Source organism: Aptenodytes patagonicus, chromosome 1 (genome assembly GCF_965638725.1).
Source record: "Aptenodytes patagonicus chromosome 1, bAptPat1.pri.cur, whole genome shotgun sequence".
NCBI classification, from domain to species: Eukaryota; Metazoa; Chordata; class Aves; order Sphenisciformes; family Spheniscidae; genus Aptenodytes; species Aptenodytes patagonicus.
Window position 1 is genome coordinate 33,047,695 of NC_134949.1, and position 27,188 is coordinate 33,074,882.

At 36.4% G+C, this 27,188-nt stretch overlaps 1 protein-coding gene across 1 annotated transcript; it reads right to left on the reverse strand.

Annotated features, from left to right (window-relative positions):
• Positions 1-25,198, reverse strand: GXYLT1 (glucoside xylosyltransferase 1). The gene is made up of 8 exons (XM_076331338.1): positions 25,164-25,198; positions 24,968-25,060; positions 14,184-14,358; positions 13,067-13,192; positions 11,949-12,200; positions 3,903-4,026; positions 3,422-3,594; positions 1-1,890 (listed from the first exon to the last, which is right to left on the reverse strand). Exons 2-8 carry the CDS (start codon positions 25,018-25,020, stop codon positions 1,729-1,731), a joined length of 1,065 nt encoding a protein of 354 aa, XP_076187453.1. The 5' UTR covers positions 25,021-25,060; positions 25,164-25,198; the 3' UTR covers positions 1-1,728.
• Between the last annotated feature and the right edge of the window lie 1,990 nt (positions 25,199-27,188).

Sequence of the window (27,188 nt, forward strand, 5' to 3'; positions counted from 1 at the left end):
TTGATATAAAATCAGTATTTATGTAAAAAAATAATGCATTGCATATTGTAAAATCAGTCAATAACAGTATTCACCTTCACACAGATTTCTAGATTTTCAGACTTCAAAAGGTTACAATGCAAGGAAAAGAGACCGTAACTACACGCGAGGCAGACTGCTTTCTAGTTTCCATCCCAGAAATTTACGCCCTGAGCCAGCAGGGAGATTAGGAGCAGAATATAAACTCTGCTTACAATGGAGTGTGTTTTTTTTTACTGCTAAAGCATTCATCCAGCTCACATGCATCTGAGAGTCAGAGCCAGCCTGCCTTTGACAAAGAAACAGCCACAAAAATTAAGCTTCTAAAACGGGGCTGGGATGAAGGTGCAAGTCAGTGAGTGGATCCTCCATGTTCAACACACAGGAACTTTTCTGGAATCCAAAAAACTCACTTTATGAAGACTTCATCTCAGTTAGGCTATCCAAGTTCAAATATACTTTACAAATATGTTTCATACCATGCAAGTTTAAATAATATTTTACTGTAACACTAGAACTCAGCCTTTTTCTTTGTGTTTTTCTCTGGAAAAAAGTATGTATTACATAAACAGAACTTTTTTTTTTCACTAAGATAACTAAAGAAAGCCTAATCCTTACCTGTTGTAAATCACTATCACCCTACTGACAGTAACGCATTCATGTAGTTGAGAGTCTGCCCCAAAACTATTTTAAAGCCATGTTATTAAAAAAATATGGTAACAGGATATATTCTCTAAGAAACCTATCTAATATACAGTCTGATGAAGCATCAGAACTCTTATTACAGCTCTTCACTTTTAGGCACTAAATACTCTATAATAATCATCAGGTAATATCTTAGTAAGGAAATACAACAGCAACAGCTTTCCACTGGTTTTTTTTTTTCCTACTTCCGAAATGCCCTATAAAGCTGCAAAACCATGTAATTTTTAAAAAGTATTGTAAGACAGACAACTTCAAACTGAATTTTTGCTAAAAAAACCCTCAACTCTGCTCTATCTTTTGGCCATGATGGCTCAACAATGTTGAAACAAATGCTGTATATCAAAACATCTCCATATCTACCAGACAAAACTAGTATCACACACTAGTTATTCATGTCTCAGAAAATCGTATTTATAGTGTGCAGTTTACATCTAAGATAAGTGAAACAAGATTGTCAAAACAGTACTTCAACATGTAAGAGATGAACATATAAAGGCACATACAGATTGTCAACGATTATATCACATTTCTTTGAAAACAGAGTATTTTCTGCACTTGTAAACAACTTTGTTTACATAAAGGCTCACATCTTTAAAGTGAGGTTAGTGCTGCTGACTCAGTTATTGCTACATTCACAGTTTAACAGAATTTTAGACAATATGAGGTACACTCCCAAGTAGAGCCATCTTCATTTCTTCCTTGTTCATTTGATCATTAGATAACTGAATTATGCAGACTAAAACTACTGACCATAGAAGCCAGTAACACCCAACTCATCGGATCCAAGATAAACATTAGCAGTGATTAAACTTCAAAAGAGCAAAAAGTCACCTTTGCAGAAAAAAGTTCCTGTTCTTCATTACATGACTATTTTCTTCATTTTTAAGTATGCTAGTAAACTTTTATCTGGACACATTAAGAGCCGATTCAAGCCATATTAGAATTTTTGCACCTTTCGACCAGTATGTTAATTCAGTCTCTTGATTTAACAGCCTGGAGTAAAAATCACCTTCCTTTTGATCTTCTGGCATACAAGTCTCTTATGCTTTTTGTTAGCTGCTTTACGAACACTTTGTATACTCTTCCACAGTATGTATGCATGGTTTTCCGTAATTCCAGTTCTAGGGGCTGCAACAGGGAATGAACCAGATCATCTCCAAATGAATACTGTAAACAAATTAAGAAAAGAAGATTTAAGGTCAATATGGAAGAGTGTCATTATTCAGAGTTATTAAAGAGTTTTATAAAAATGCCTTTGAACATCGTATTTGCTTTCTATAGCTTTAGTAAATGTTTTCAAGAACTTGGAGAGCTTCTGAATGCAATATTTGAAAGCCACCTCTAAATAGCAGAAATATTCTCTAATGCTTTCAATAAGTCTAACAAGCGAGGGTTTTTTAAAAAAAAAAGTAAGCAAATTAACATATCCAGAGAGGCAAGGAGGAAATTTAAAATTACCTTATTAAATTAAAAATGTACAGATCTAAAATGATTTCTGGTTATTTGTTTGTTGAACAGTAACTTTCTTGAATGACATATAACTTTTAAGGAATACAATTCTTAGCAAATTATAATGAAACAACAGTGTGAAAAGTGGTACTACTGAAGTTTCATTAAACTGAATGATGGTCAAGCACGTACTATGTTTAACATGGACATGAAATAAAGAAGTCATTAATTCAACAGTGCAATATTTTTATAAACAAATGATAAGCTAAAACAACATTTCAAAGTAACGTAATTTTGTTCATCTTATTACCACTGAATCAACAGCATTTTACATACTTTCTCTGACATATTCATAAACCAAATGGGATCATAAATAAAAAGAAATAATTTTTTCTTCTGTTTTTGACAATGCTCAAAGGAAACAAAGAAATTGTATTTTTATGGAAACGCATTCACTTTCCCTGCAATGTATTCTCAGACCCCCAAAAGTACTTTTCTTCATTTTTATATCCATATGACATGTAATAAAGCACCATTAAAATATACTATTGATTTTTGAAGGTTATACACACACAATAGCCTGCTACATTAAAATGTGCATCAGTGCTAAATTTTACAGCTCTTCAGTGAGTATACTGATGTAGTGATAAATAGTTTATTAGATGACTTATTTGCAGAATGAAGAGAAGTCACTGGGCTTAGTATTTAAAGGAACAGCAACATATTAATGCACTGAATCTCTAGAAAAGGTCAAAACACAGTATAAAAAAATATTTTCTACAATCCAAATCTAGCTACAATTAAATGTTAAAATGTTGCAGTAAATACACACAAGCTTTGGGAAGAAGGGTTTTTTTTTCTGCATTCTAAAATCTCCAGAAAAATGAAGCTTCTGGTGATCTCCAAATGCTCATACAAACAGTTTACTAGATGTATTTATTAAAGGAATGAGAATAAAGGCTTTTAAATAGACATTGACAACTACAGGCAATGTTTTAGAATCCTAAACTAGACATAGTCTACGCCATGTTTCAAAAGGTGCTCATCACAAAAGGAATACACTGGAATTCTTATCCAAGCAGTAAACGAAAAATTGGTGAAACACTTAACAACACTTAAAAGAGAAAAAAATTACTTTGTTGCAATCAAGGTAAGCATCAACAAAACCTACAAAATACATGCAGCACTGCAGATAAAAATACATTAAAAAAAAAAAACTTTGCGCAAGTACAATGCTGAAAACACTTACATTTTTTATTGCTTCATAGACAGCCCTAAAAGTCGGTTGTTTATCATCGTGGTAAACACCTCTGTTTCCATGAAGAATAAATATCCCTTCTTCTTCAGCTTCCTTACAATTGCTTCCATAGATGCAGTGGTCAGGCCGGTAATTCCATTGGCAAGGAAAGACATAAAGACTTTCTGTGCAGAAAAATGAGAACTCTGGATTAAGTATCAAAATTGTTTCAGAAATACATAAATCTTCTCTCTTTTTTTTTCCTTAAGGCTGTTTCATAAATTTCTGTACAATTGTTTTGAAACAGCTAATTACACTCTAGCAAGCTCCAATGCTGTCTCTCAAAGTAAACACTTTCAGAAAACAAAGGAAGTGAAAAGTCCCTTGAATACTTTCACTGAAAAGTCTGCTGAAAGAGTATATTCCTGGATTTTTGAACATCATAGAAAAGATCAACTTTGTCATGTTAGACTTAGAATCAATGTGGATTTACCTGGATTGTGAAAAAACATAATGTTCAATAGATCCTGATCACCCCATGTTATGTTCAACTTGTACTTCTTCAGCAGTGGCATAAGAATTTCTCCCCACTGTAACCGGACTGGTGTCATATCATTCTGTTAAACAAACCAAAGCAAAACAACACAGAGTCAGGACAATTACACCTATAAAGAAGGAAATGCCCTAGAGAATCGCAGTAATTTGCTTTTCAAAGTCACAAATCTCAAATGTATAGATGATTTCTTCCTTTTAAACAAATGAGCACATCTAAGGAAAATAGTTACGGACATTTCCAATATGCTTTATTCCTCAATTATTATCTTACAAGGAAAATTATATGCGTCTCCTATTTAACTGCCACATTAAATTTTTGTCTTCAAGATTTCCCTCAAACATCTTAAACCAAGAGTTCTAAATACCAAGGTTTTTTTTATACAGCAGTAGGATCTAATACAAAAACTGCATTTAAGTGATGCGTGCAAGTAGATGGGCACTATTTAAATATTCATACTTCATGCAATTTCTCTGTCTTTATCACAGAGCGATAATATACACAGGTTTTAAAGTTAACTTCAAAAATTCAAAACAGATCAATGTAAAATTAATTATTAAATAGTTCAAACATACAGCTAAAAAATATTGGCTACAAAGTAGTGTACAAAAATATGGAAATCCTTCAAAGGTTTTCAACAGATTTTTCATTGAGTTGAACTAATTTTTTTAGTTACTGAACTTGAACTTCCACAGCAAAGGCACAACTTTTCACTAGCAAAAGGCAGTAAGACTCTAAACCAACAGCTGTTACTTAATTCCCAAATTCTTGATTTAGCAAAATCACTTCAAAGGAAAAGGAGGAGGAGTTCTTCTAAGGGTTTAGCTGAGGAGGTGCTACTTGGAGTAAGTTGGCCTACGCTGAATTCCACATTACCAAAGGGGTTACCATCTGCAGCGTAACAGGTTACATGTTCTAATTTCTTTTCCTTGCACCACGTTTAAGCTCAACTAGAACAGAAAAGGAACAAGGCTGCTCACTCTGTACCTTCTATTCAGTTGGGAGAGTGAGGATGGAATAACAGTAAGTCCCAAAGAGAGAAAATTCCCAAACAAGTACAGGATTGTACCCTTGATTCTTTTTAACCAAGTTGCCAAAAAAACACACTAAATTAGAACTCCAGTATGGTTTGGGATCTGTATACAGAAGCACCACGTTAAGAAACAGAAAAGATTACTAGGAGCATAATATTCAGTATTAGAATTATAGTATCAAAGACTTTCTTCTCCGAGCTTTCCATTGACAAACTAGAAAGTGCAAAAATTAGTAGTTCAGTTTTTAGTCTTTCCTCAAATCATTTCAGCTATCAAATATGGAGAGCTTTTAGAATTGAAAACTAAAAAAAGAAATACTATCAGATTTCAGACAAGAATTAATAAAAAAAGATCTATAGCTTATATTATGTAAGAAGCCAAATGGAATATTACAGTCCCTTCTGTCCTAAAAAATTTATGACTATGATTGCTTGCAAGTATTTGATGAGAGCAGGCATAAGAAACGCACAAGAGAATTCTTCTCTAGCAAGGATTATCATTAGGCTCAGTGCAATGTGATTAAACAAAAGAAAACACAGGCTTAACACCAAGCTAGAACCTTCCAAAAAGCAAATCAATCGGACTGAATCACAGTATGTAAAGATCACTCCCTCACCTGAACTTTGCCAGCCACAGAATATTGACCTAAGGTTTAAATTTAGTCTCAGTGCCAAGAATTAAAAACAGAATTAAATTAGTTCACTGATACTAGGATAATCATAAGAGAAAATACAGTAGTAAATAAAGTTTTAGAGCAATCCATAGAAATATTACTTTAAATTGCTAAAGTCATTATTTCATACAATTTTCATTTAACTGTATAGTTTTAATAGCAGTGAAATCCAGAGTATATCCCAAGGAGATGCAAAGCAGGTAACAGCATACATCACATTGCCAGATGTCTAGGAGCAATACTACTTGACAAACAGTGCTATCAAATTTAAGAATTGGAAATTGTAATATTTCAATAACCTTTGCATAAATAGAAAAATTAATTTATTAATACTGATGTATAATGAAGCTAGTATAGGAATCACAGAGCAAGAGAAACTATTTGAATAGCTATACAACCTCCTTCTTTAAAATTCTACTGTAACTTGTAGTGAGGTCAAACAGCGTGAGAAGTAGAACGCTCAAGTTCAATTAAAATTGATGATAGAATTGCTTTTCAAAAGTTACTCAAGTAAATATGAGAAAAATAACTCTATGATAACTTAAGGATTTCCAGAATATAAACCTCCTCTCCAACATTCAATAAGTTGCAAAGAAGGTTAAAGAGGTTTAAGGAAAAAAAACCCACAATGGTAGTGGGCATTTCTGTGATGCCATCAAGCTGATACAGACATGCTCTTATGAACCCTCAAAACTCCTTTTTTTTTTTTTTGAGTGGAAGAAAATGTGTAAGAACAAAATATACATAAGGACATTAAGATATTCTCCTAAATGTTTTTTTTGTTTAGATGCTGTGCTTTAATTAGTTTGGTCATTACCGATTTCTGTCCCAGAAGACTTCTGCCTGGCCAAGGCTGAAGTCAGACTTACAAAAGCTGTCACATTTAGCCTGTAGCAACGTAGTGATACCTCTCTCAATCCTAGTAGGAAAATATAAAGTTGAGGAAAAATACTCAAATCATACAGCAATATCTAAAGAAACTGCAGCTGCGTCCCACAAACAGTTGGCCAATTTAAATTTCCTTAATGCCAAATGAGAGCAAGCCCTCTCCTTTCTTGTTACATGACTCTCCTGTTCTTGCATTAACAGTGTAGTGCTAACACTTACTAGATGTTTTTGTGAGCTGATTTACTTCACTAATCCAGCAGAAGGATTTCTTTTTTCTACTGCCACCAAATTTAATTGAATCATTGAAGGGACCAACAAATACCAGAGGCTAGGACAAAGTAAATACGAAAAGCAAGGAAAAGCAGCTGTTAAGAGATGGGAACCTTCCTTTTAGAAGCAATTAGCTTTTGCACAGGCTCACCATATTTCTTTGAATTATAGACTTAAGCAATACTGAACGGTAAAAAAAAAGTGTATAATGGCTTAGGTCATAGAAACTCTCTGAACTTTGATCTTTTTTTGTCTAAAGCATACCCATGATCCACTCCTTTGCACACACTATCTGGAGTTATTTTGTTTGGGGCTGGTTTGATTTTTTAAGAGCTCGTTCCTTTCCATGACTGCCCACGTCTCAGGCATCACAACAACTGTCTTAATAAATTTGACAAAAGTAACCGTTCTCTATTCACAAAGCCTCACTGGTCTAGGACTTTTTGTTAAAACACCGTATCTGTGGTATTTGCCACATCTCTTAGAGTTTAAAAGTATCTATATGTATACGAATATTAAAAAAGTCACCTACTATTACTTCTTCCACCTCCTAAATACTCTTGCATGTTTTCTAATTGCTGCTTAGCAAAGACAACAGGCAGGCGCTATCCATCAGAAGCTTCATTACCAATTCTAGTCTTATGTCCAGTTATGCACTGTTTAATGACCACACTATATTCAATAACATATATGTGCATGCATATGTATCTGTATATATGTATACACATGTGTGCATATATATGTATATATACAGTGCATATATTTGTACTGTATATATACACAGAGTCTCAAAACACACAAGACAAATAACATAGGACCAGGAGTGACAACTTCCATTAGGCACCATAGATAGCCAAGTAGCTAGGATGCTTGTCTGAAATGAATAGACCTGACAGTCCTGAGAAGATTGAGGCTTGGATAAAAGACGACTTAATCCTGGAGCAATACATGGAACTACAGGTTCTCTGCTACCCAGGTGAGCACTATAAACATTGGCTAAAGTCTCCGGTTCTCCTTTTTCATTTATTCATCTTCTGGTTCCTCCTGACTCTTACAAATCAACGTGAAAATAGAATAAAGATGCTTAAAGGCCTCAAGCAGCTCAGCCTGTAATTTTGGGCTTAAGAAACTACAACATACAAAGAACGCACAGTTTTAAATCCATCTTACCGGAGGAATATCCTGATCCGAAACTTCCACTGTTTAGACAAGCACTCTAGCCACTAGATAGTCATACAAAAAGGTCTACACGCAGCTTTTTAAAGATACAAAAATTCCCAGAACATATATACTCCTTGATGAATTTGTTGAGTCTCCTGAATGAACATAAGCAAATTCGGACCTTCCTGTAAGACAATGAAGCATTTTCTAGTTCTACTGTATTTGACTGGAATAGTTAATGGGACATGACATGGGACAGCACCTGTAAGGTCCAAAAGCATCTGCAGTGTTGCTGGCAAGGGGTATTAGGATAGTCTCTACCACTGAATTTGGTTTACCTCTCTTCTAAAGGCTTGAGACTATTAGCTCCTTTGCCATCAGTAACAAGGGAAGCCACGCTCTCTCAAGCCTACCGTATATGGTCTAAACTATACTAAACCCTTTTCAAAGTTTTGCTGTGAGGCTTGCAATTTTTCATACTGACCAATCATCCTTTTAAGACATTCAAGGAACCTGAAGATGAAAACAAAGTCTCTGCAAGTCTCCACGAACAGCAGAGTTTCTGTAACAAAGCTTGTGCATCTTAGAGCCCTGTGATGCTCCGCAAGCTTGTGGGACCACACTCTAGGTACTAGGGGAGTATAAACTAAATGGTTCCCCTGCTGAGTGTTCTCTAAGCCAAGATCTCAAAAATCAGTATTATGTAAGAGAAACTCATTTCCTGCTTAGTCATTACCCAGGCTGCACTATCTAGCTATGATGAGAGGAGAACAATCAAGCACTATCATTCCTAAGTTTCAGGTAATTTAGTAGCTCTCTGATTAGACATCCTCAAACTGTTCTGACTGGGCTGAGCATGCCACCACAAGCCTGATACTATATGACACTTCTCCAGTGTGTCCAATAGGTAGAAGGACTAAGTCAGCAGCAAGGGTTAGAAATCATGAGGTAGTCTCCCGTCAGAAACAATTCTGAGCCTTCCAATACCAAAAAGTCTCCACTGATGAGTATGTTGGTCACCGGCAATAAGGTCTAACGCAGAGTCTTAGCAAGCCAGTCACGCTGGAGAAAGTATCTATCTCTACAAATTCAAAGCCTGAACAAATAACAAACATTACACTTGCCAGAAACATAGAAAGACAGAGGCAAACCACCTGGATGCTCAACTAGATGCTCAGCATTTGTTATACAAGGGCCTGAAAGATACCGGGGCAAGGTTTTAAATCAAGAAGGGTATCCAAAGAGGGCATTTCAAAATGATTCAGCTGAACCAGAAAATCTGTATGTGTCAAAACACCATGCATCCAAACATTATATCTGTGCTTCTTGCTCAAGATAACCAGACTACGACTCCAGGAAAGATGTACAGGATGATGAAAGCAGGGGGAAAGAAGGTGTAGGAATGGAAGGAAAAAGATGAAATTCATACAAGAAATAAATTCTCAGCAACCATGTTAAAAGCTACACACATTAAAAAAAACCAAAACCACCAAAAAAACAAACCACCCCCAAAAAATCCAGGTATACAGAACATACCGTATTTTTTATTTCTTTTTTATGTCTTACTATCAAGCAAGAGTGAAAGAATATTTCACGTGCACCACTAGTCTCAAATGTTTGAGGAATAGCCACAGTGCGCACACAAGCATTCCTGGACAAGTATGAAGTTCAGAAGACAGGCGAAAGCAAGGGCCAGAAGTACATACGCATCAGACACGGAAGGGGAAGTCTAAGTTGGAAGTGACAATAAAGAAGGATGCCAAAGATGATGACTAATGATTAAGGGCAGAAAATGCTGTATTTCTAACATTTAAAACAACTGAAGTAGAGCAGGGGAATGGGTTAATTGCTTTTTTTAATTTTTGTTAACTAAAGCCATCAAAAAGGGCTTTGAATCATGTGCTTTGCTATCAGGAAGCTTTGCTCTGTTTCTGCCTCCCCTTCTCAAGTGCCCTTTCATAATTCTGAATATTTAGTATACTTGCACAGCACTGGGTAGCTCACTCTAATCTCAGTTCCTTTCCTTTAACTGTATGAATGCTAAGCCTGCAACTCATCAAGCAGACTTGCTTAGTACAGTATATACTGAACAATTTGAGAAAGAGCATTAAGATGAATGTTTTCAGGACAACTCAAGACTTTTTTTGTTCTGATTCCCCATACGCGTTATGACGCACAATCTTCCTCACTACAGAAAGAAGTTCAGTGGCCCACCTAGCCAGAAACTGTACATCATGTTAGGTGTAATGAAGTTTGCCACCAGGATCATGAGAAAAGCGTATGGATGTGTGCCTTGCCTTACAGCTGAGGTTTTATAAATTACAGATATTCACCCCCATAATAAAGAGCAATTATTAAAAAAAAAAAAAAAATCACTTCCTCCAAGGCTGGTTTTGGTTCAGCAATCTGACATGTTTCATTGCATAATAAATATACAACATGGCAACAACAGGAATATGTAGCAGGTATTTTCAGGACCCGGAAAATACTCCAGCCCTCTAGTACCAAGGGAAAGCAGCAATATTCCATTTTGCATTTCCAAATATTCATGAATAATCATTCATCTACTTAAATCTGTATATATAGCCTTGAATTAAGAAACTACCTGTTTCAGGTGTTAATGAGAAAGGACTTTATATTGTCCTCTAGAAAACTGCAGGTAATTTGAAAGACAATTTTAGTATCCTACATAATCTGTATACTTTTGAAAATTTTAACTCCTATTTTAGTAAAAATGCATAAAGTTTCCAATAAATTGATAACCTAGGTTGTACTGAGAAGCCCAACCAAAATTCTGGCACAGTATGAATAAAAGACCAACCTTATCTCAAAGTTTACCACACTAAAAATAATTCAGTACACAGAAATGCATTGTCAGAGGTTAAGATACACGCAGTTTTCAGCCCCATATTTTTCTTGTTATACTTTTCAATATTTTCATTTCTCCAGATCAGGAAAACAAATAACGAAGTAGACAATGCAAGATTCCACTGATGATATATACAGAGAAGTTTTCTTCTTAGGGAAACTACAGCTATATACTATAACTACTATAACTTTCTACTTTAACTACAACTGAGATAATCCATTCTCCATTTTTCTTAATTTGTCTGTATTTCCATAACAAAAATACATAGCAAAAATGTTAAGATGAAAACTAAGTCCTTCTTAAATTGGAAATGGGGGAGAAGTAATGTCTACTGCAAGTTTATGTTACACCTTTTAAGGGTACACCTTCTAATAGTTTTTGACTGCATGATTATTTTTCCATAATCAAACTTCTCTTAAACAGAGAAGTACTTTTTCCCCTAGCATAATCACACAGCACTGCTTTTGTACTTGAGTTTCAAGTACATAAGAAAAAACTTCCCATCTGTGAAGCAATGACCATTTCTGCTGCTGCACACACTGCTTTAGTAAGTACTTTCATGATTAACTTAATTCTCTACAAAAACTACGACTTCAAAGTAAATCAAAAGATATTTAAGGTGATAATCACCTGGTTACAATGTAAAAGATCAAAATTTGGAAACTGTACAGTTAAAATAACTTACTAAATGTTTTAGCACCACCTCCTGGTCATACTATTACACACATTTTTAAAGTTAGTTTGCAGTATACATTAACTGTTTTCTGGGATCTCTACAGTGAAGAAAAAATACCAGAATATCTACTGACAAATGTAATTTACAGCAGACTGTATCAAGACACAGGATCTCTCAGGACTAAGAAAAATTAAAACAATCAAGCACACTTGAAATTCAGGAATTCCAAGTCTTACAGTGAATGACACTTAAAAAACACAAGTTAGATACCATTTTAAATACAGCATATTTTTAGAGCATTATTCCAATTACAAGAAAAATATTTTGAAAAATACTGTCCCACATGAATTTGAAAACAGGATTAGAATTAAAAGATGTAAAACCACAGAAAATGCAACAAAGGCAACACACATACCTTGAAATACTTTCTTCTGATACGTGTCATATTCATTAACATGACTCCAGAATTTATCCCAGTTGCTCCATAATAGGGATGTCTAGCAAAGCGATTATACCACCCGATACGAGGCTCTTCATGTTCCGGTGCCATTGCAGCAATTTGTGTGGAGTTGAACTTTCCCAGAAAAGACCAAATGTCATCAACAGGTCTCAAAAACAGGATGTCAGTATCAACATACAATAGCGAATCCACATTTTTGAGGATTAACTGTGAGGGAAAGAAATTTAAAACCAAACTTTTAAGTTTTATTGAGCTTCTCTTCATAAAACAGAAGTTGCTGCCATTACACAATAAAGTTTAATAAATTTTTGTCATATGCAAATAAATTCACTTTAGACCGACAGTTTGCAGTCAATAAATTTGCCATCATTCCCTCTTCTCTCATTTTAGAGAATTTTTGCAGAGTGAAACAGAGGTTTTACATAGAATAGTAATGCAAAGGCACTCAGTCTACATTTTATATCCTGGGGCTCCTCAGGAGCAGGTTGCAGGCCAGGTGAAACATTACCGTAACAGGAGCGCCTATCTTCCCCCTGTTCCCTTGCTTTCCTATGCATCTAATCAAACAAGGGAGAGGTGTGAGGGAGCCCCAGAAGAGACAGTATTTGGGAAATAGCTGCCACTGCTATGATTCACCTAGCCTGAAGTATGGTTTCTGAAGCGTCTTAGATGAGCAAAGAAAAGGCTGCACAAAACACTCTGGCAACAATAGCCCATTTCTTGTTTCATTTTCTCTAACACTTCTCAGACCCACGCATGCAGGAAACTTTCCAGCTAAATGAGGAGATGAAGTGCGATAAATCCTTCTTACCTCTGAGAGGATGACATGACCTGTACCCCTCACTGAGGATACTGTGCCATCATGCAGCAAGTGAGAAAGAGACTTTTATTCCATGGTGTATTAGTGCCACAGAAGAAGGTTAAATTCAGAGGGTTTTTTTAGGATGTCATAAAAGTAACTTTTAGGAGTAGCAGTAGTTCTTAATTTAAAACTAAGCAGAAATTAGATTAACAAGGACAGCTTGATGCTTCATAAACAGGCTTCCGTATTGTCCTATTACAGAATAACTTACTGGCAAGAATAGCCTTTGTGAAGCACATGGTTTAAACAATTTCTTCCATTCTGCTGCACTCTCAGTTGGAAATGTTATTGGATATAATGTGTAATTAACTTTTCCTTCATAGGGGAAGTCATCAAGCTACATGAAAAGAAGAGATCACAAAAATTACTTCAGTTCAATTCTATTACAAAAAAGAAATCAATCCCCCATTCAAACTGATAATTGAACACAACTGCAACACCTCTCTTCCGTAACAGAAATGCTTCCTGAACTACAAGAATCTGTCAACTATTCAAAATGCTTGAACAAAAAGTGGCACCTGCAGGCCACTATGAAGAAAACACATCGTATCAGATCATATACAAAAGTAAGAGCAAGTAAAATAAGTTATTTACAAAAAGTAAATATATCAAATAAAACTTTTTCCCCTCTTAACTAGTTTCCACAGTAGAAATACCAATTTAGTCTTTCTCAATTTAAAATAACCTTACCCAGTTTTTGCCACAATTACTGTTCACATGACATTAGTGTATATATATTAGTATGTATAACATACTAATGTCATAGTTAGTATGACATTTTAAGCACAAAAATAGTAAAACCCTCCACAGCTATATACTAGTCAGCTTCTAACACCACTACTCCAGTCATAATGTTATATGCATTAACTGGAATTTACTAAAATTAGACATAACCATATCCACCATTTTCAAAGACTGATGTTTCACTTTGTTTAGACAACATAAGGCTGACTCATACTGTAAGCACAGGGACAAAAAAGGACAGATCTCTATTTTCTCTTGTAAAACCAACTTTAAATAAGCTCGCACAAGATAACTGGTTTGTGTTCAGAACATCAGGTTTGTATTTAACAGATTCAAGGTGACAAATCAGGAAGTTTTGGTCTGTCTCTATGAAAAGCTTTGATATCAGCAACTGGCATTTTTGCGCAGGAAAAAAATTCAAAAATCCACATCCAACATTATGAAAGACTTGCATATTACCTTATTTTTAGGTCCCTGCATTTCTGCCACTATATGCAACTACTACTACCCAAGAAGCAGAGAAATTGCTATATATTACTCTATTTGTACTACAAATTGATTAAATAAATTATTTGGGTACTTACTATGTCTTTGAAACTCTCATGCAATTGGTCCTCAGCAAAAATATGAAACTGGAGGGGTTTGATGCTGAAAATAATGGCTGATCTCAACATAGTAACAGTCTCCTCCAGTCTCTCACCACAGGCAACCACTGCTAGATGCATTTTCTCAGAAGGATGTGTTTTCATGTAATCATATCTAATACAAAAATATTTTTTCATTTGACATTATTTCTAGCACAGGCTTAAAGAAAAGCTCTACTATTTACTGCAGCATGTAATTTAACAAAATATCCTTCATCAATATTTAAACCAGCAAAGGATAACTCAAACAGAACATACAAACTACAGCATTACAACTCATATGTAGGCTTACATTTAACCTGAACTATTCTCATATTCACTCCCACCATCCCAGCCTATGAGGGAAAAAGCAAGGCATGGAAGAACTATACAGAAACTAAACAAACAAACATTTATTTTCTTAGTAATCTTACTATCCATTACTAGCAAGGAATTCCATCAAAATAGCTATGTTAAAAGAAAGATCACATGAAGTTACATCAAAACGCAGAAGGCTGACAGCACATTAAGTCTATGCATTAGTTCATTTTCTCCTCTTTCCCTGGACTCAGTAGAGATGAGTAAACATGATAGAGTTAAACTCAACAACAAAAGTGAGATAACCCCTATTTTTAAGAAGTTCTGTTAAAAACAGTTTTGAGTGATCTAGGCGTTTTGTCCATTTTCTGCTCCAGTAAGTCCTTTTATCACAAGCCATACTTCAGGACTTCTCCTAAACACTGGCAAAATGCAAAAAGCTTTCTCCTCTCCTTCCATCCTGCTGGAGTACAACTCGGGTTGGAAGGGGGGGAAACTAATAGCTCAGATGGCCTTGTGGGATGTCCTGGTGCTCCCAGTGGTTCTGGAAAATCCCTCAGGTACATTGACCACATGCACTGCCTGTGTCCTTGGGGCTAAACCACTGCAAGGTGTGGGGATCGGGAAGTCCTTTCTTCCTGAAGACAGCTGTCCGACAGTTATGGTGAGAAGTGCCTGGTATGTATTATACATTTAAAAGTTATTTCATTGTTTTAATATAATAGCCTAAAATTATCATCGGGTAAATACCATTAGCTTGGTGGCAAACACAGTGGGCATACTAAACCTAAAACCATGTTCTCCTGGATTTCATATATTTAATTGGTCAGAAAAGCTTTCAAAGGTTTTAAGCATATGTCAACCCAAAGTCAATCTTCAAAACAATATTCTGCGCTTGAGCTATTCACACGAACTATGGGAGGAGGGGAGCTAACAGAACTAAGAGTATCTGAAGGTTTAAATTACAAGTTTAATTCCAAGTTATGCAGACAAAAAAAATTCTCAAGTTAGAAAAGACTTTCCCAAATTAGTAACAGTAGGGAAACGCTTGGCAAACATACCACCCATTCTTAGAAACTTGCCAAAGAGAGAGACACCTCAAAACAGAAATTAAAAGATGTGATTCTTAGCACATAATCTCCACCCAATCTATATAACTAAAACAGTTAGATGCATACAAGTTTTCCTTTAAATTGACAAATATACTATGCTAATATGCCTTTCTTTTCTTTAAGGCACAGAAGAGCAACACACATTATTTTGAGTTCCACGAGGCAAAATATAAGCAAAGATATCACTGTAAAACTGCTGAAGTTTAATGCCATAAATAATGGCTGCATTTAAAAAACATTCTGAGTTTTGGAAGAGTTTAATGCCCTGGAACTAAAAATCTCCAGCATTCCAGGGATGTAAGATTAATACAATTGTAATTAGAACATGCAGTCAGTCTTAAGTCAAGGTTTGGGGCATTATTAAAAATCACATGGATGAAAGACCTCATAGGTAGGATTCAGATCCAAAATAGGACACCTAAATGAAGATCCTGACATACGAGATTGTGTCCAAAGTCTCATTAAAGCCAATGGACATCTAGTGAGCACGGTATGGAGCATAGACAGCAATTCATCTTATTTCAAAGTACCCAGGCTTAATTTAATTTTTTAAAATAGGTATAGTGCCATTTAATAAGCTCTAGAATATCCCAACTGACCTCCAGGCGCCAGTCCAAAAGGACTGGGTGTCTCAAAGACCATGTTGTATCTACTAGTCCTAAGAAGACATCTAGGATACCCAAGTGCTTCTCAATTAACACCAGCCATTTATTTCTCAGCAACTTAATGGCTAGTCACCTGGATCATTCTCTATGCTCTTTCAATTTTAATGACCGCTTAAGACCTACTTGACATAGACACCTATATGCAGACATCTGTATTCAGATGATTTAATCCACAGACTGAAACCTTTTGTAAGTCTTGCAGCAAAACCTGAAAAATGAGTTCAGGTTAACAGGAGGAAAAAAAAAAAAAAAGAATCTTTAAATGTAACCGAGGCATGCCCATTCAGACCTTTATACAAAAAGCTAATTTAAACATTACACCATGTAGTAAGTAGCTGATGTAAAAAACACAAAGCAAGCTGAATGTGATGACGGTAGCTGAAACCCACAAATAAGTACACTACTGCAGTCTGAACAAGCTGCAAGCAGCAGATTAGCCTCATCACTAATCCGCTGAAAAGGGAATTACAATAATTAAGCCCTGAAGTCATGAGAGCCTACAGTGATACTGCAAGGTCATGTGACAAATAAGGGCACAACCTACACAAACTGCACAGCTGACAGCCAAGTTCCTGAACCACATGTAACACACATGGCTTTCCATGAATAAGGTATGACAAAAATTATGCCAAAGCAACTCTAAAATACATTGAGATTCAAAGACTGTATTTTATTATTTCTACATCTAGTGACATCTGTGAATAGAAGAACATTTCAAGCCACACAACAAAAATCAGACTGATCATATTACAATGCTTTTACAGTCACTCTGTTCACACAATCTCTGTTCTATGAGTTTCTGACTTCATGACTTCAATTTTTTAAATCTGTGCTTAATTTTTTGAAAAGGCAAAAAAATATTTAGAAAAAGCTAACAACAACAGAATTTCAGATTGCACAATATGGGGAACAGCTGGACTCAGATCCGTAAGTCCACAACAGAAAGCTTTATCCCTGAAGCAGATGGAGCAAGAAGCTATTGGAAAGAACAGGCCACCATTGCATCTGGGGACTCTCCACTAAGAAGAGGATGAGAGATTTTAGGTCTCAGAGACATATTATGGCAGGAGAACTTATGAGACTCCAGAATTGTGGTTCTTACTCCAGACTCCATAAAGAGACATCCTTTAGTGATTATAAGCTGCATTTGACTTCCCTGCATACAGACCACTGGTAATCACAGCTTCCTTTTTAATAATCAGGCCTCAGTGCTGCTCCTCTCCCTACATACACATCTCTCTCTACTCCCATAGGGAAATCATTGCCCCATCTTCCTTCAGGGACACTAACTACTTACCTCTTGTGCTAATCCTCCAGTGCCAGCATCTTTCATCACTTCCTGCTCCTCCTCCCACTAGAAGCAGCATAAAGTTTAAGTTATCCAGCAGAGCTTATCAGCTTCAGCTCTGCAGTCTCACCTTCAATATTAACATGCCCCACCCACAGAGCCAGTTACCTATGCCATGACTTGTCTCACTCCCTTCTTCAATATTATGTCTACATGACTTTGGTCCTTCCCCTAATTCCGTTCAAAATTATCTGTTAACTGCTCCCTTCTCTACTTCTCCTTCCTGAACTTTCCAGCCTCTGTTACGCTTTTCCCCATCTTCCCTCCACTGCTCTCCACTGCAGTTAGTCATGCAACTACCTCACCAGGAGACAGGGAAAGGAAAGCCTCGTTCATTTAGACAGCCCTGGGCCTGGTACAACCTAATGACACAAGATTTTTCAGCAATACAGATTTTTTTAGCAGTTCAGTAGCTGAGTTGACCATGAGCAAAATAAAATGTATTTTACAAGAACTGTAACTTGTCTGAACCTGAGCAAGCTCTGGTATCAGAGCAATATCCTTAGTGAACCTCAAATCCAGGTTCTGAAAGTGTTAAGACACTTTCAAAAGTGAGGAGATACTTTCAAAAAAATGGAAAACACAAATACAAATGCAGATTTTTATATGCACATTACTAATTACTAGCGGCCTGGCATTTTGGTGTGGGAGAACTTAGTGCATAAGCTGGAAAGAGCAACAATAGAGTGAAATATAAACTGTATTTTAGTAAGGCTTTTGGATAGACTAACAAGGAAAACTTGACAGCCCTAATTTCTAAAGCAAAAAAAAAAATTTCAATAACGTGGGAGTCCTAGCTCCTGTAGAGGGAAAAAACCCTCTGGTAATAAAAATGGAAGAGCAAAGAATGCACCTGTAATCCAACAGGAGATCCCGAGCAGGAAGCCATGACAGGATTTGAGTGTTTAGGGACAAACAAGAGAACTTCATTTGTCTGAGGATACTAATTACACATGGTAGGGACAGTAAAAATAAATTAAATAAAACACTTGAGAGAAAGCATCACACATACTCCCATGAGTTTAGAAAACACATTTAAAACAATCCACTTTGACACTGTGAGAGCAAAAACATATACTTTAAAACATGCTGCTCAGCAGCAGCATAAGGCCAGGTACAAGCCTTGCCCTGAAGTATTTCTGTGTTGAAGCGTAGACCTTCATTCTGTACTGATTACTTCTGCTGTGGGGTTAATAACTTCTGACAGAGGAACATAGCTGGATCTGCTCAATCAATCTGCTACAACCAGATTTTCCAGAGGCTGTCTGTCAAGACACTGCCTTATGTTTAAAGACGGATACCATGACACACCGTATATTAAATTAGCATTTCTAGGTCAGTTAAAATTATGAAGCAATAATTTGGTAGTAAGATACAGAGGTATGTTTTGACGGGTCATACTCTTCCAGAACCTTCACTGCATCCCAGCTGAACTTCTTGGAAAAAACCCAAAACCCAGATGATATCGTCGCTAAAATACTCATCAGCTCCAAGAAAATCTTAGCTCTGCCCTCTAGACTTGGCACAAGGTACTGCAGCGGGGGGGTCTCCTGCATACGTTTAAGGTAGGATTCTATTATTCTTACATAACGCATTAAGAGCACAGGTGAGAGGGTACTAAACCCTCAGGAACACCCAGACATAAGGAATCCTGTACACAACTCCATCTAATTTGTGATCATTAAGCCTGTCCCAATCCTAGCCTGCTTTACTGAGGTCACAGTACAACAGCTTCTGCTGCTGCACACACACACTGCCGCCTTCCAAGCTCCAAGCCTTCCAGAGCTGCCGCAGTGTTACAGTATCTAGTATGACCCGGGTACCGTTCAAAGAGTTGTCAGTGTGACCGAGGGCAATTTTATTTTTCTCCCTTTTTTAAGCCACATTCAAGTACAGTGGCACTGTTATTACGGAAAGCCACGAAGGAACCACAGTCAGCCTTAATTCTATGTTAGAAACCTTGTTCATTAAGAGTTCCTTTTTCCCATCCGTCAATGTACTACTAAGAACATGCCTAGGGATCAACAGGAAGCTCCCTGCCCAACTTCACTGGCAATCAAGCTGTCCTCTCCTATTCCCTTAACATGGCTGGGGAAGCCAAGGAAAGAAAGATTAGCATCCAGGTAATGAGAGCACAGTGGTATGAATAACTGAAGCAATAAATTGACCTCAGTTGTCCTTTCAAATTTTACTCTGGCCCATTGAGGAGTTACCATTTTTAATATAATTGCATGAGTTTTGAACAATGTAAAAATATTTGTTATTTTCTGAGAAAACTGCTGTCATCCTAACTTGCACCCCTAGTTTTTATGTACAACCACCACCGTATTACATAATGGTAATACAAGGATGTAAGAATTATTTTGTAGGTTACGAAAAACATTTTTAAAATTATTCTACACCAAAACAAGTTTTCCTACACTGGTTCTGATAGAGCTACAGCCTTGCTTTTCTTTGATCTTTTCTCCACACCGGCTGTAACACACAAGGCATGCAATATTTAGCTTCCTAAACAATGTTGCTTAATAAAGTCTCTCAGTTCTTCCACAACATCATCAAACTAACTTTCCCTGATATTATAACCAAATGGACTAGGTTGCCAGGCTCAGCTGTGTTAAAGTTGTTTACACTTACAAAAAGAACAAACAGAAGCCTACTGCAAATGTATTTTCTTCTTCAGTATAAAAAGCTAACCGCATTATCACTGCAAATATTTTACCCACACAAGTTTTTTGACAATTAGCATGGAAAATGCAAATTATATTCATTAGAATATGCAGGGAAAATATCTTCATATGATCAACCTGTATTATTTCCAACCTGGCACCACGATGTGCCTCAGAAAAACAAGTGGTAGATATGTAAATACAATACAGATGCCTTACTTATCGCATCCTTTTTTCTTTTAATGCTTTGTGTTTGATCTAAATCAATCAATCATTAAGGAGCCTAACTCAGCAGCCTTTAGTCACCAGAAAAAGAAAAGGAAATAGGCAGAGTGAAAAGGCAACAAAGCCTACACTGATTAAAATGCAACTGTTAAATCATTCCCACACTTATTAGATGTAGGGTCAAGGTAGCTACAGAAATTATCTGGATTTGAAAGTGATGAAAATTCTAGTTTTTACTCAGCTTCTTAACTTTCTACTACTGCGCTGAATTAAAAATAGGCCATAATCAGAGCTTACTTTACAAAAGTATGGTACTGATACCAGTGCATATGATGTCCAAATGTCATCTATTCAATTACAAACTCAATTAGTAGATTAGGTTTGAAGTTACAATATATTAGTCATTTAAAAATTGACTACAAAAGTCCGAAGCCCCATCCTCCAATGAGCTAGCTAGTTTAGAGGAGAAGTCCTGTTTTTCAGGACTGTCACAATTCATCTCAATATATTCACACCACCAGGACCTCAATATACTCAAAAAATAGCAAAACTTGTCTTTTTAATAGGCAACAGAAGTTAAAACCCACTTAGAAGCAACATCCAACAACTGAAATCAGGCAGGTCAGATAGCCATAGTAATGACCCCTAAGAATTTCTTCTTAATCAGTCTCAGTAGGAGATAAGCAGCCATACCAGCTAGATGACACTGAGCACCTTAAAAGGTGTATTAGAAAAGATACGCATCATCTAGATCATGAGAAACCCGAGCCTCATGCTATCTTTACCAGCATTTTTTAAGTTTTTGATAAAATCTATACCACTCTATGTAGAAGTGATCTCATGCTTCCTCTATCAGTGTGAAAGCTAACAAATATGCTGTACCAAAAGCACAACACAAGACATTCTGTCTCAGTAATGTTGATAATCAGAATGGTGATAAAATTGTGGTGGCACAATAGCTCCAAAATCCTTCCCACATACAGCACAGGCAACAGATCCTACTCTGACTAACTTAAAGAGACAAGATCCTTATTATCCATTATTAGAATCAGCAACTGCTCAGAGCTCACCAATTTCAAATGATGCATTTCAAATTAGCTATAGCATGAGTCATACTGAAGTCTATATATACACCTCTCTCCTAAGAAATTTCCAGATTCCTCTATAGGTCTCCAACACTTCTATTATACTAACTTGAGTCTTACAAATATACAGAACATTAGTTGTCACTTCACACTTTATACATTTACAGCTACTCAGAGGAAATGACGTAGCAAGCTGCATTTCAAAAATATCTAATTCAAGTTCTTTCTCTCACGGATAAACAAATCCCTGTGGTTCTCTCATACAGGAGAAAAAAGCCAACTGGAGTTTCAAGTTAGAAACAGAGAGAAAACAAGCTAAGTTTTTTCAAATAAAAGACTTAAAAATCCAAAAGCTGAAGGACTACCTTCCAATGTTTGAAAAACTTCACTGGTACAGGGAAAGGAGACATTCTAACATTGAGATAAATTTTATGAATCTACTATTGGCAAAGAAATTCTGGCTATATGATCTGCTCCTTTGAACAAATTCATTTGCTTAGTTTATTGAAACAGCAAGGATAGAACACCAGAATCTTCATTCACACACTGATTTATGATCTGGATAGAGAGTGTTGTTCTCTTTTTATGGATTAAACCAGGCCAAATAGAAGATTCAAGGTAAGTGTTAGTGCAGTTCAATGACCAGACTGCCACTTCTATTAAAAGCAAACTCACTGGCATTCCCATTATTTTGTTGGCACATCTATAGGCAGTGGAGTTAGCTATGCTAAGATTTCAATCAGATATGTAACTCTTAGGTTTTTCTCATATCCCTCTCCCTATCCCAGTCTCTTCAGAGGCCAGCTTTATTCTGCACCTCACTACAACAACTGCACTTAAGAAGAACACAAAGGCTTAGTCAACCCAGGATCAAATTATTTGGAATAAGACACTATGGTAGAACTCTTACTACTTTCTATTTCAAAAGATACCCAATTTAGAACCACATGTTGCCTCTTTACAGAAAAAGCTTTCAAGAGGCTTCATCTTCATGAAGAATCTTGAAGTGGCCCTACACATACAATCTCAGAAAACAAGAATGGTAGACTTCATTTGCTGTGGTTAATAAACTTGCATGGAATTAAGTTCATTCCTCTGCCTCCAAAAATCTGACTGCAAACTTGACAACAACTATCAAGTATCACGTTCGAAGCATAAGATGATATCAAAGGTCTAAACCCTTCAGCTTCTCAGTGCACCTAGTACAACGCACATAGTTCGTCTGAGAGTTAAACAAAATTATAACTCCCATCCAAAGCTGAAACTGCACTGCAACTATCTTCTGTTATTCCAGCACATACAAGGAAATGAGGCTTAGGCAGCAGGTTCAGAGGCTGAGCTATTGTAATTGCTTGCTGCTATCCGAAGAGGGAGCACTTTCTCCTCCTCTCTGCCGTCTTCCCCACCTCTCCTCTTGCACAAACTCACTGCACCTCTCTGAAACCAACTGAACTTATTAAACAGACCAAGAAATAAATAAAGTTTGGGGGAGGGCGAGGGGGCCCCCTCTGAAGTTAGAGCATCTCACTGAGGAATTCAACAAGCACCAGAGTCAGCACAACATATGGGGATTAATTTAATAGTAATATATTGATAAAATAATCAAACTCAATCTGAAATTATTAATCTGAACACCACATCCCCTTTACACATTTAAGCAGCTTTTTTTCTTTCAGTTTCAAAATGTATAGACATGAAATTCTGCAAATATTGGGGGTTCACCATGATAATTGTTTCACCATGAAAGAAACTGCACTCGCCCAGTAATGTGATAATCAATACATACTTCAACAGACTTGTCTTCACAGCCACTACGGCATTCTTAAAGAATAATACAAGTTACAGCTTAAGGTATGTGCAAAGGAACTGCATGGGGTTTCTCTGCTTCCGGTTCCAAGGTCCCACTTGCCTTAAGCCTGGCAGAAAATCCAGAAAGGAAGTTTTCTGCTATTTTAGTGCATTACATTGTATTGTGGAGAGTTCATGGACATCATCACGGTCAATGGGGTCAGAATACAAGCGAGACCTTCTCCTCTCTCAGCACTACACAACTGTTAGACTGGCTCAGTTGTCCATGGATGAATGAAGCTTACAATCACATCCTGTCCCTCCACTAAGCATAGGCTAAGCCCCTATGTGCTCCACCACAACAGCACTCACATTTGGTTTACCCCCCTGTGCTAAACTTCATAAAGCTAAACTCCCAAAAGCTAATCTTTAAGGGGAAAAAAAAAGTGAACTGAGTCCATTCAGACAGCTACATTTGCCAAAGGGAGAGTCAGATGGAATCCCTGTGGATTGACACACTGGCTACCAAGGACAGCGAGAAAGACTCAGCAGTCCCAAATTACAGGTGCAGTTCACTAACAGACTAAAATCAATCTAAGCCATCTCTTTAAGTAACTTCTTGGCAACTGATGAGCTTAAAAAGCACTGACAGCACACAAGCAGAGAGTAATAGGGGACAGATCTAAAGTCTTTCCCACAATCATAATTTTCAAAAATACATTAAGTCTTGTGAAGCTAATCTTTTTTTTTCCTTTGCTTCCCTAGAAATATTCAAGCTTCAGACTAAAAGGAAGAGATAACCATATCAAAGGATGATCAGTAAAATTTTAAATATAAGAAAAACTGACTTACAACTTTAGTTATATACTGAAGAGAACTATGCAGGTTAGAGAACATATCTGTCAAGCAGCTTAAGGCTTCTTCCATTTCTTTTCAAGCTAATTCCATCACTGACAGCCTAAAGCATCTGCACAACCACATCAAAACATTTAAACTTATTGTTAAAGATGCAACTTTAAGGACACAGTCTATGCTTTAACGTACTGTATCTTACAGCACATTCTAAAATGGTTCTTTCAGTGCTTTCCGATGAAGTACCCTCCTCAAATTCGGTAAAACATGTAACGAATAAAAAAGTCTCTAAACTTAACTACTAAGCATATCTACCAGTTTTTATTGCAAGTTACATCATGGGTATTACTGTGCAGCAAGTTTTATTTATCAAAAATAATTAATTCATCAGTAACTTTTCAGACAATATTTGGATAGACTTTATACCAATGTTGGCAAGTCTCTGTTTAGTGAAGCAACATAACTGAAAAAATCCACTCTTTGTAATAACACTTGAGTCTACAATTTTAAAAACATACTAGAACAGGAGAAAGCCCAGCTAAAGGCAACCATAATATAAGCAGGTGAAATACATGTGAAGCAATCAAAATATTTTGCTTTGTCACCTTGCTAAATAGCAAAAAATACTTATCAGCTATACCTGTCTGCAGTCAAATAATAAAGTACTATTTAATAATAGATCCTACCTAAAAGCAGCTTCCCAAAAGCAGTTCATTCCACAAACATCAGAGGGCAGCATCCAATAGGAATTCCAGAAAGATACAGACAAATTCTTACACCTAACAGGATAAGACAAAAATAACCTATATAAATGTTACTGATTATATGGCAAAGTTAAATGGATTATTTTCTAGCTCAAACATAACTTGAATATTTAATTACCTGGCAGAAGACTGGCTATGTAATGGAACTTGGATAATACAAAAGAGGAGGTATTAGGTGCCAACCACGAGGATTCTTTTAAGGAAGAACGGTCCCCATCCTTTAGCCTTTCCTCTCCATATATTTTCAGAGTGAGAAAAACAGAGGGACTGGGATTTTTGAGGGTCATTCTATGCCCTTGGCTTAGTATAAGTCCACAGGTAATAGAGTGAATGGCAACATTTACTGCTGGAAAGAATTCCTTCACCTTTGCAATACCTTTGTCTACTTCAAGGAGAACAGCAAGTAGAACATTTTATTTTCAAAGTTACGTTGTCCATTTAAACACAATCCCTATTCATCCATGACTCTATTCGGTGCAAGCCTGCAAAGCTGATTTTTAACAAAAAACAGGGCTTTGCAGCACCAACGAATTCCATTGTTTCATAACAACAGGTTAATGCAATACAGAAATAATCACCACATCTGGCAGGTTTTCCTTCTCCATACTAATCACAAGACTAACAACTAAAAAAGCAGGTTTTACTAGTCCACCACTACATTTTATGCAACAGTAATACAGGAAATACTTAAAAAGAGCAACAGAACTGTATTTTCCAAGGTTCTGGTGAGGAAATCAACATCAAGACTTAAAATCTTAAATGAGCAAACAGAATTTTGCAAAGCAAGGGGTATACTCTTGAGTGACCTCCTCTGCTCCGTCTTCCTGCCCTGGTGACACAATGCCAATAGTGTCTATCCTCCTCTGAAAGTTGGTATCTGTGAACAAAAGACATGTGCAAGAAGAAAACCCACACAAAACCTTGATGATGAAAAGGTATTTGAGGACTACAGCTCAGAACTCTACTGGAAGTTGGCTTTCCAAGTTTGAAATGAATTAGCATCACCTTGGTAGGGTTATCTGGTACCTGGAAAGGCCAATGTTTTGCAAATACCGGATTTAATAGATTAATGTAGCATCAAAAATGGCAAGCTGTATAATTTCTTTTTTTCAACACTTGAGAAAAATGACCTAATAAACACAGTCTCACAAAGCTTTATTAAGTGTTGGGGGGGTGGAGCAGTTCTTTGGTAGAGATCGCAGGAAATCCTCATATCCTGTAGAGACATGCGTTTGCAAGAATTAGTCAAGCAATTCTATCTCATGACTTAAGAATGGTCTCCACAAACAAATATCCAGGTACAAAAAAAAGGATAATGTAGATTGCGACTGGGATATCTGCACTCCTCTGAGGAAAGTAAATGGTATAAAACCACAAATTCTCTCTGCCAGATTCTTTCTTACATTAATCTTTGTGGCTTTTGAAGTTTCTTAAAAACTTCAAGGCACATTAAGACCATGCGCTTCTCTGAAGAACAATCTTTACGATCTCCACCTTTTTATGATCTCGTACCTTTTTGAAGTAACTGTTTCTCATTACTTTTAGGATAAATTAATAGACTATCTCTCAAAAACAGTTTCCTGGTTTGGAAGATTATTATCATATTAGTATTATTATTACAGGGGATTCCTCTTCCAGCTGTCAAGAGCTGTGTTTTTCTTAGCTGCCTTGAGCTACTATCCTATCCAGACTACCAAGGCAAGAGGCAAGCTTGAATTAATGCCTAAGTCATTTCTCTGACACATTAGGCCTTTCCAATATCCCATTTAGCACGATGATAAGGTTGTCAGCCTTGGATTTGATTCATAAATTTCATGTTTGAAACAAAAATGTTACTAGGATACATATGTATGTAATTTACCTAATGTTAGACTACAACTTTTTTCCTGCCAACAGAAGTCGCTCTCAACTGACCATATGCTACCATATTCCATAAAGCTTTCACACACAAAGGATTAAGAGACTGGAATCATCATTTTCTTCTTGTTAGTCACAGTAAGATCATACAAAATGCCATGCATGAAGATTTTTTTTTTTACTTGAAATAAAACTTGAAAAAAGCTTAGACTACAAATAAGTGTCACAAATGCTTTACAAAGCTAGGGAGATGCATTGTATCTGTTCATCAAACAGGCACAATCAT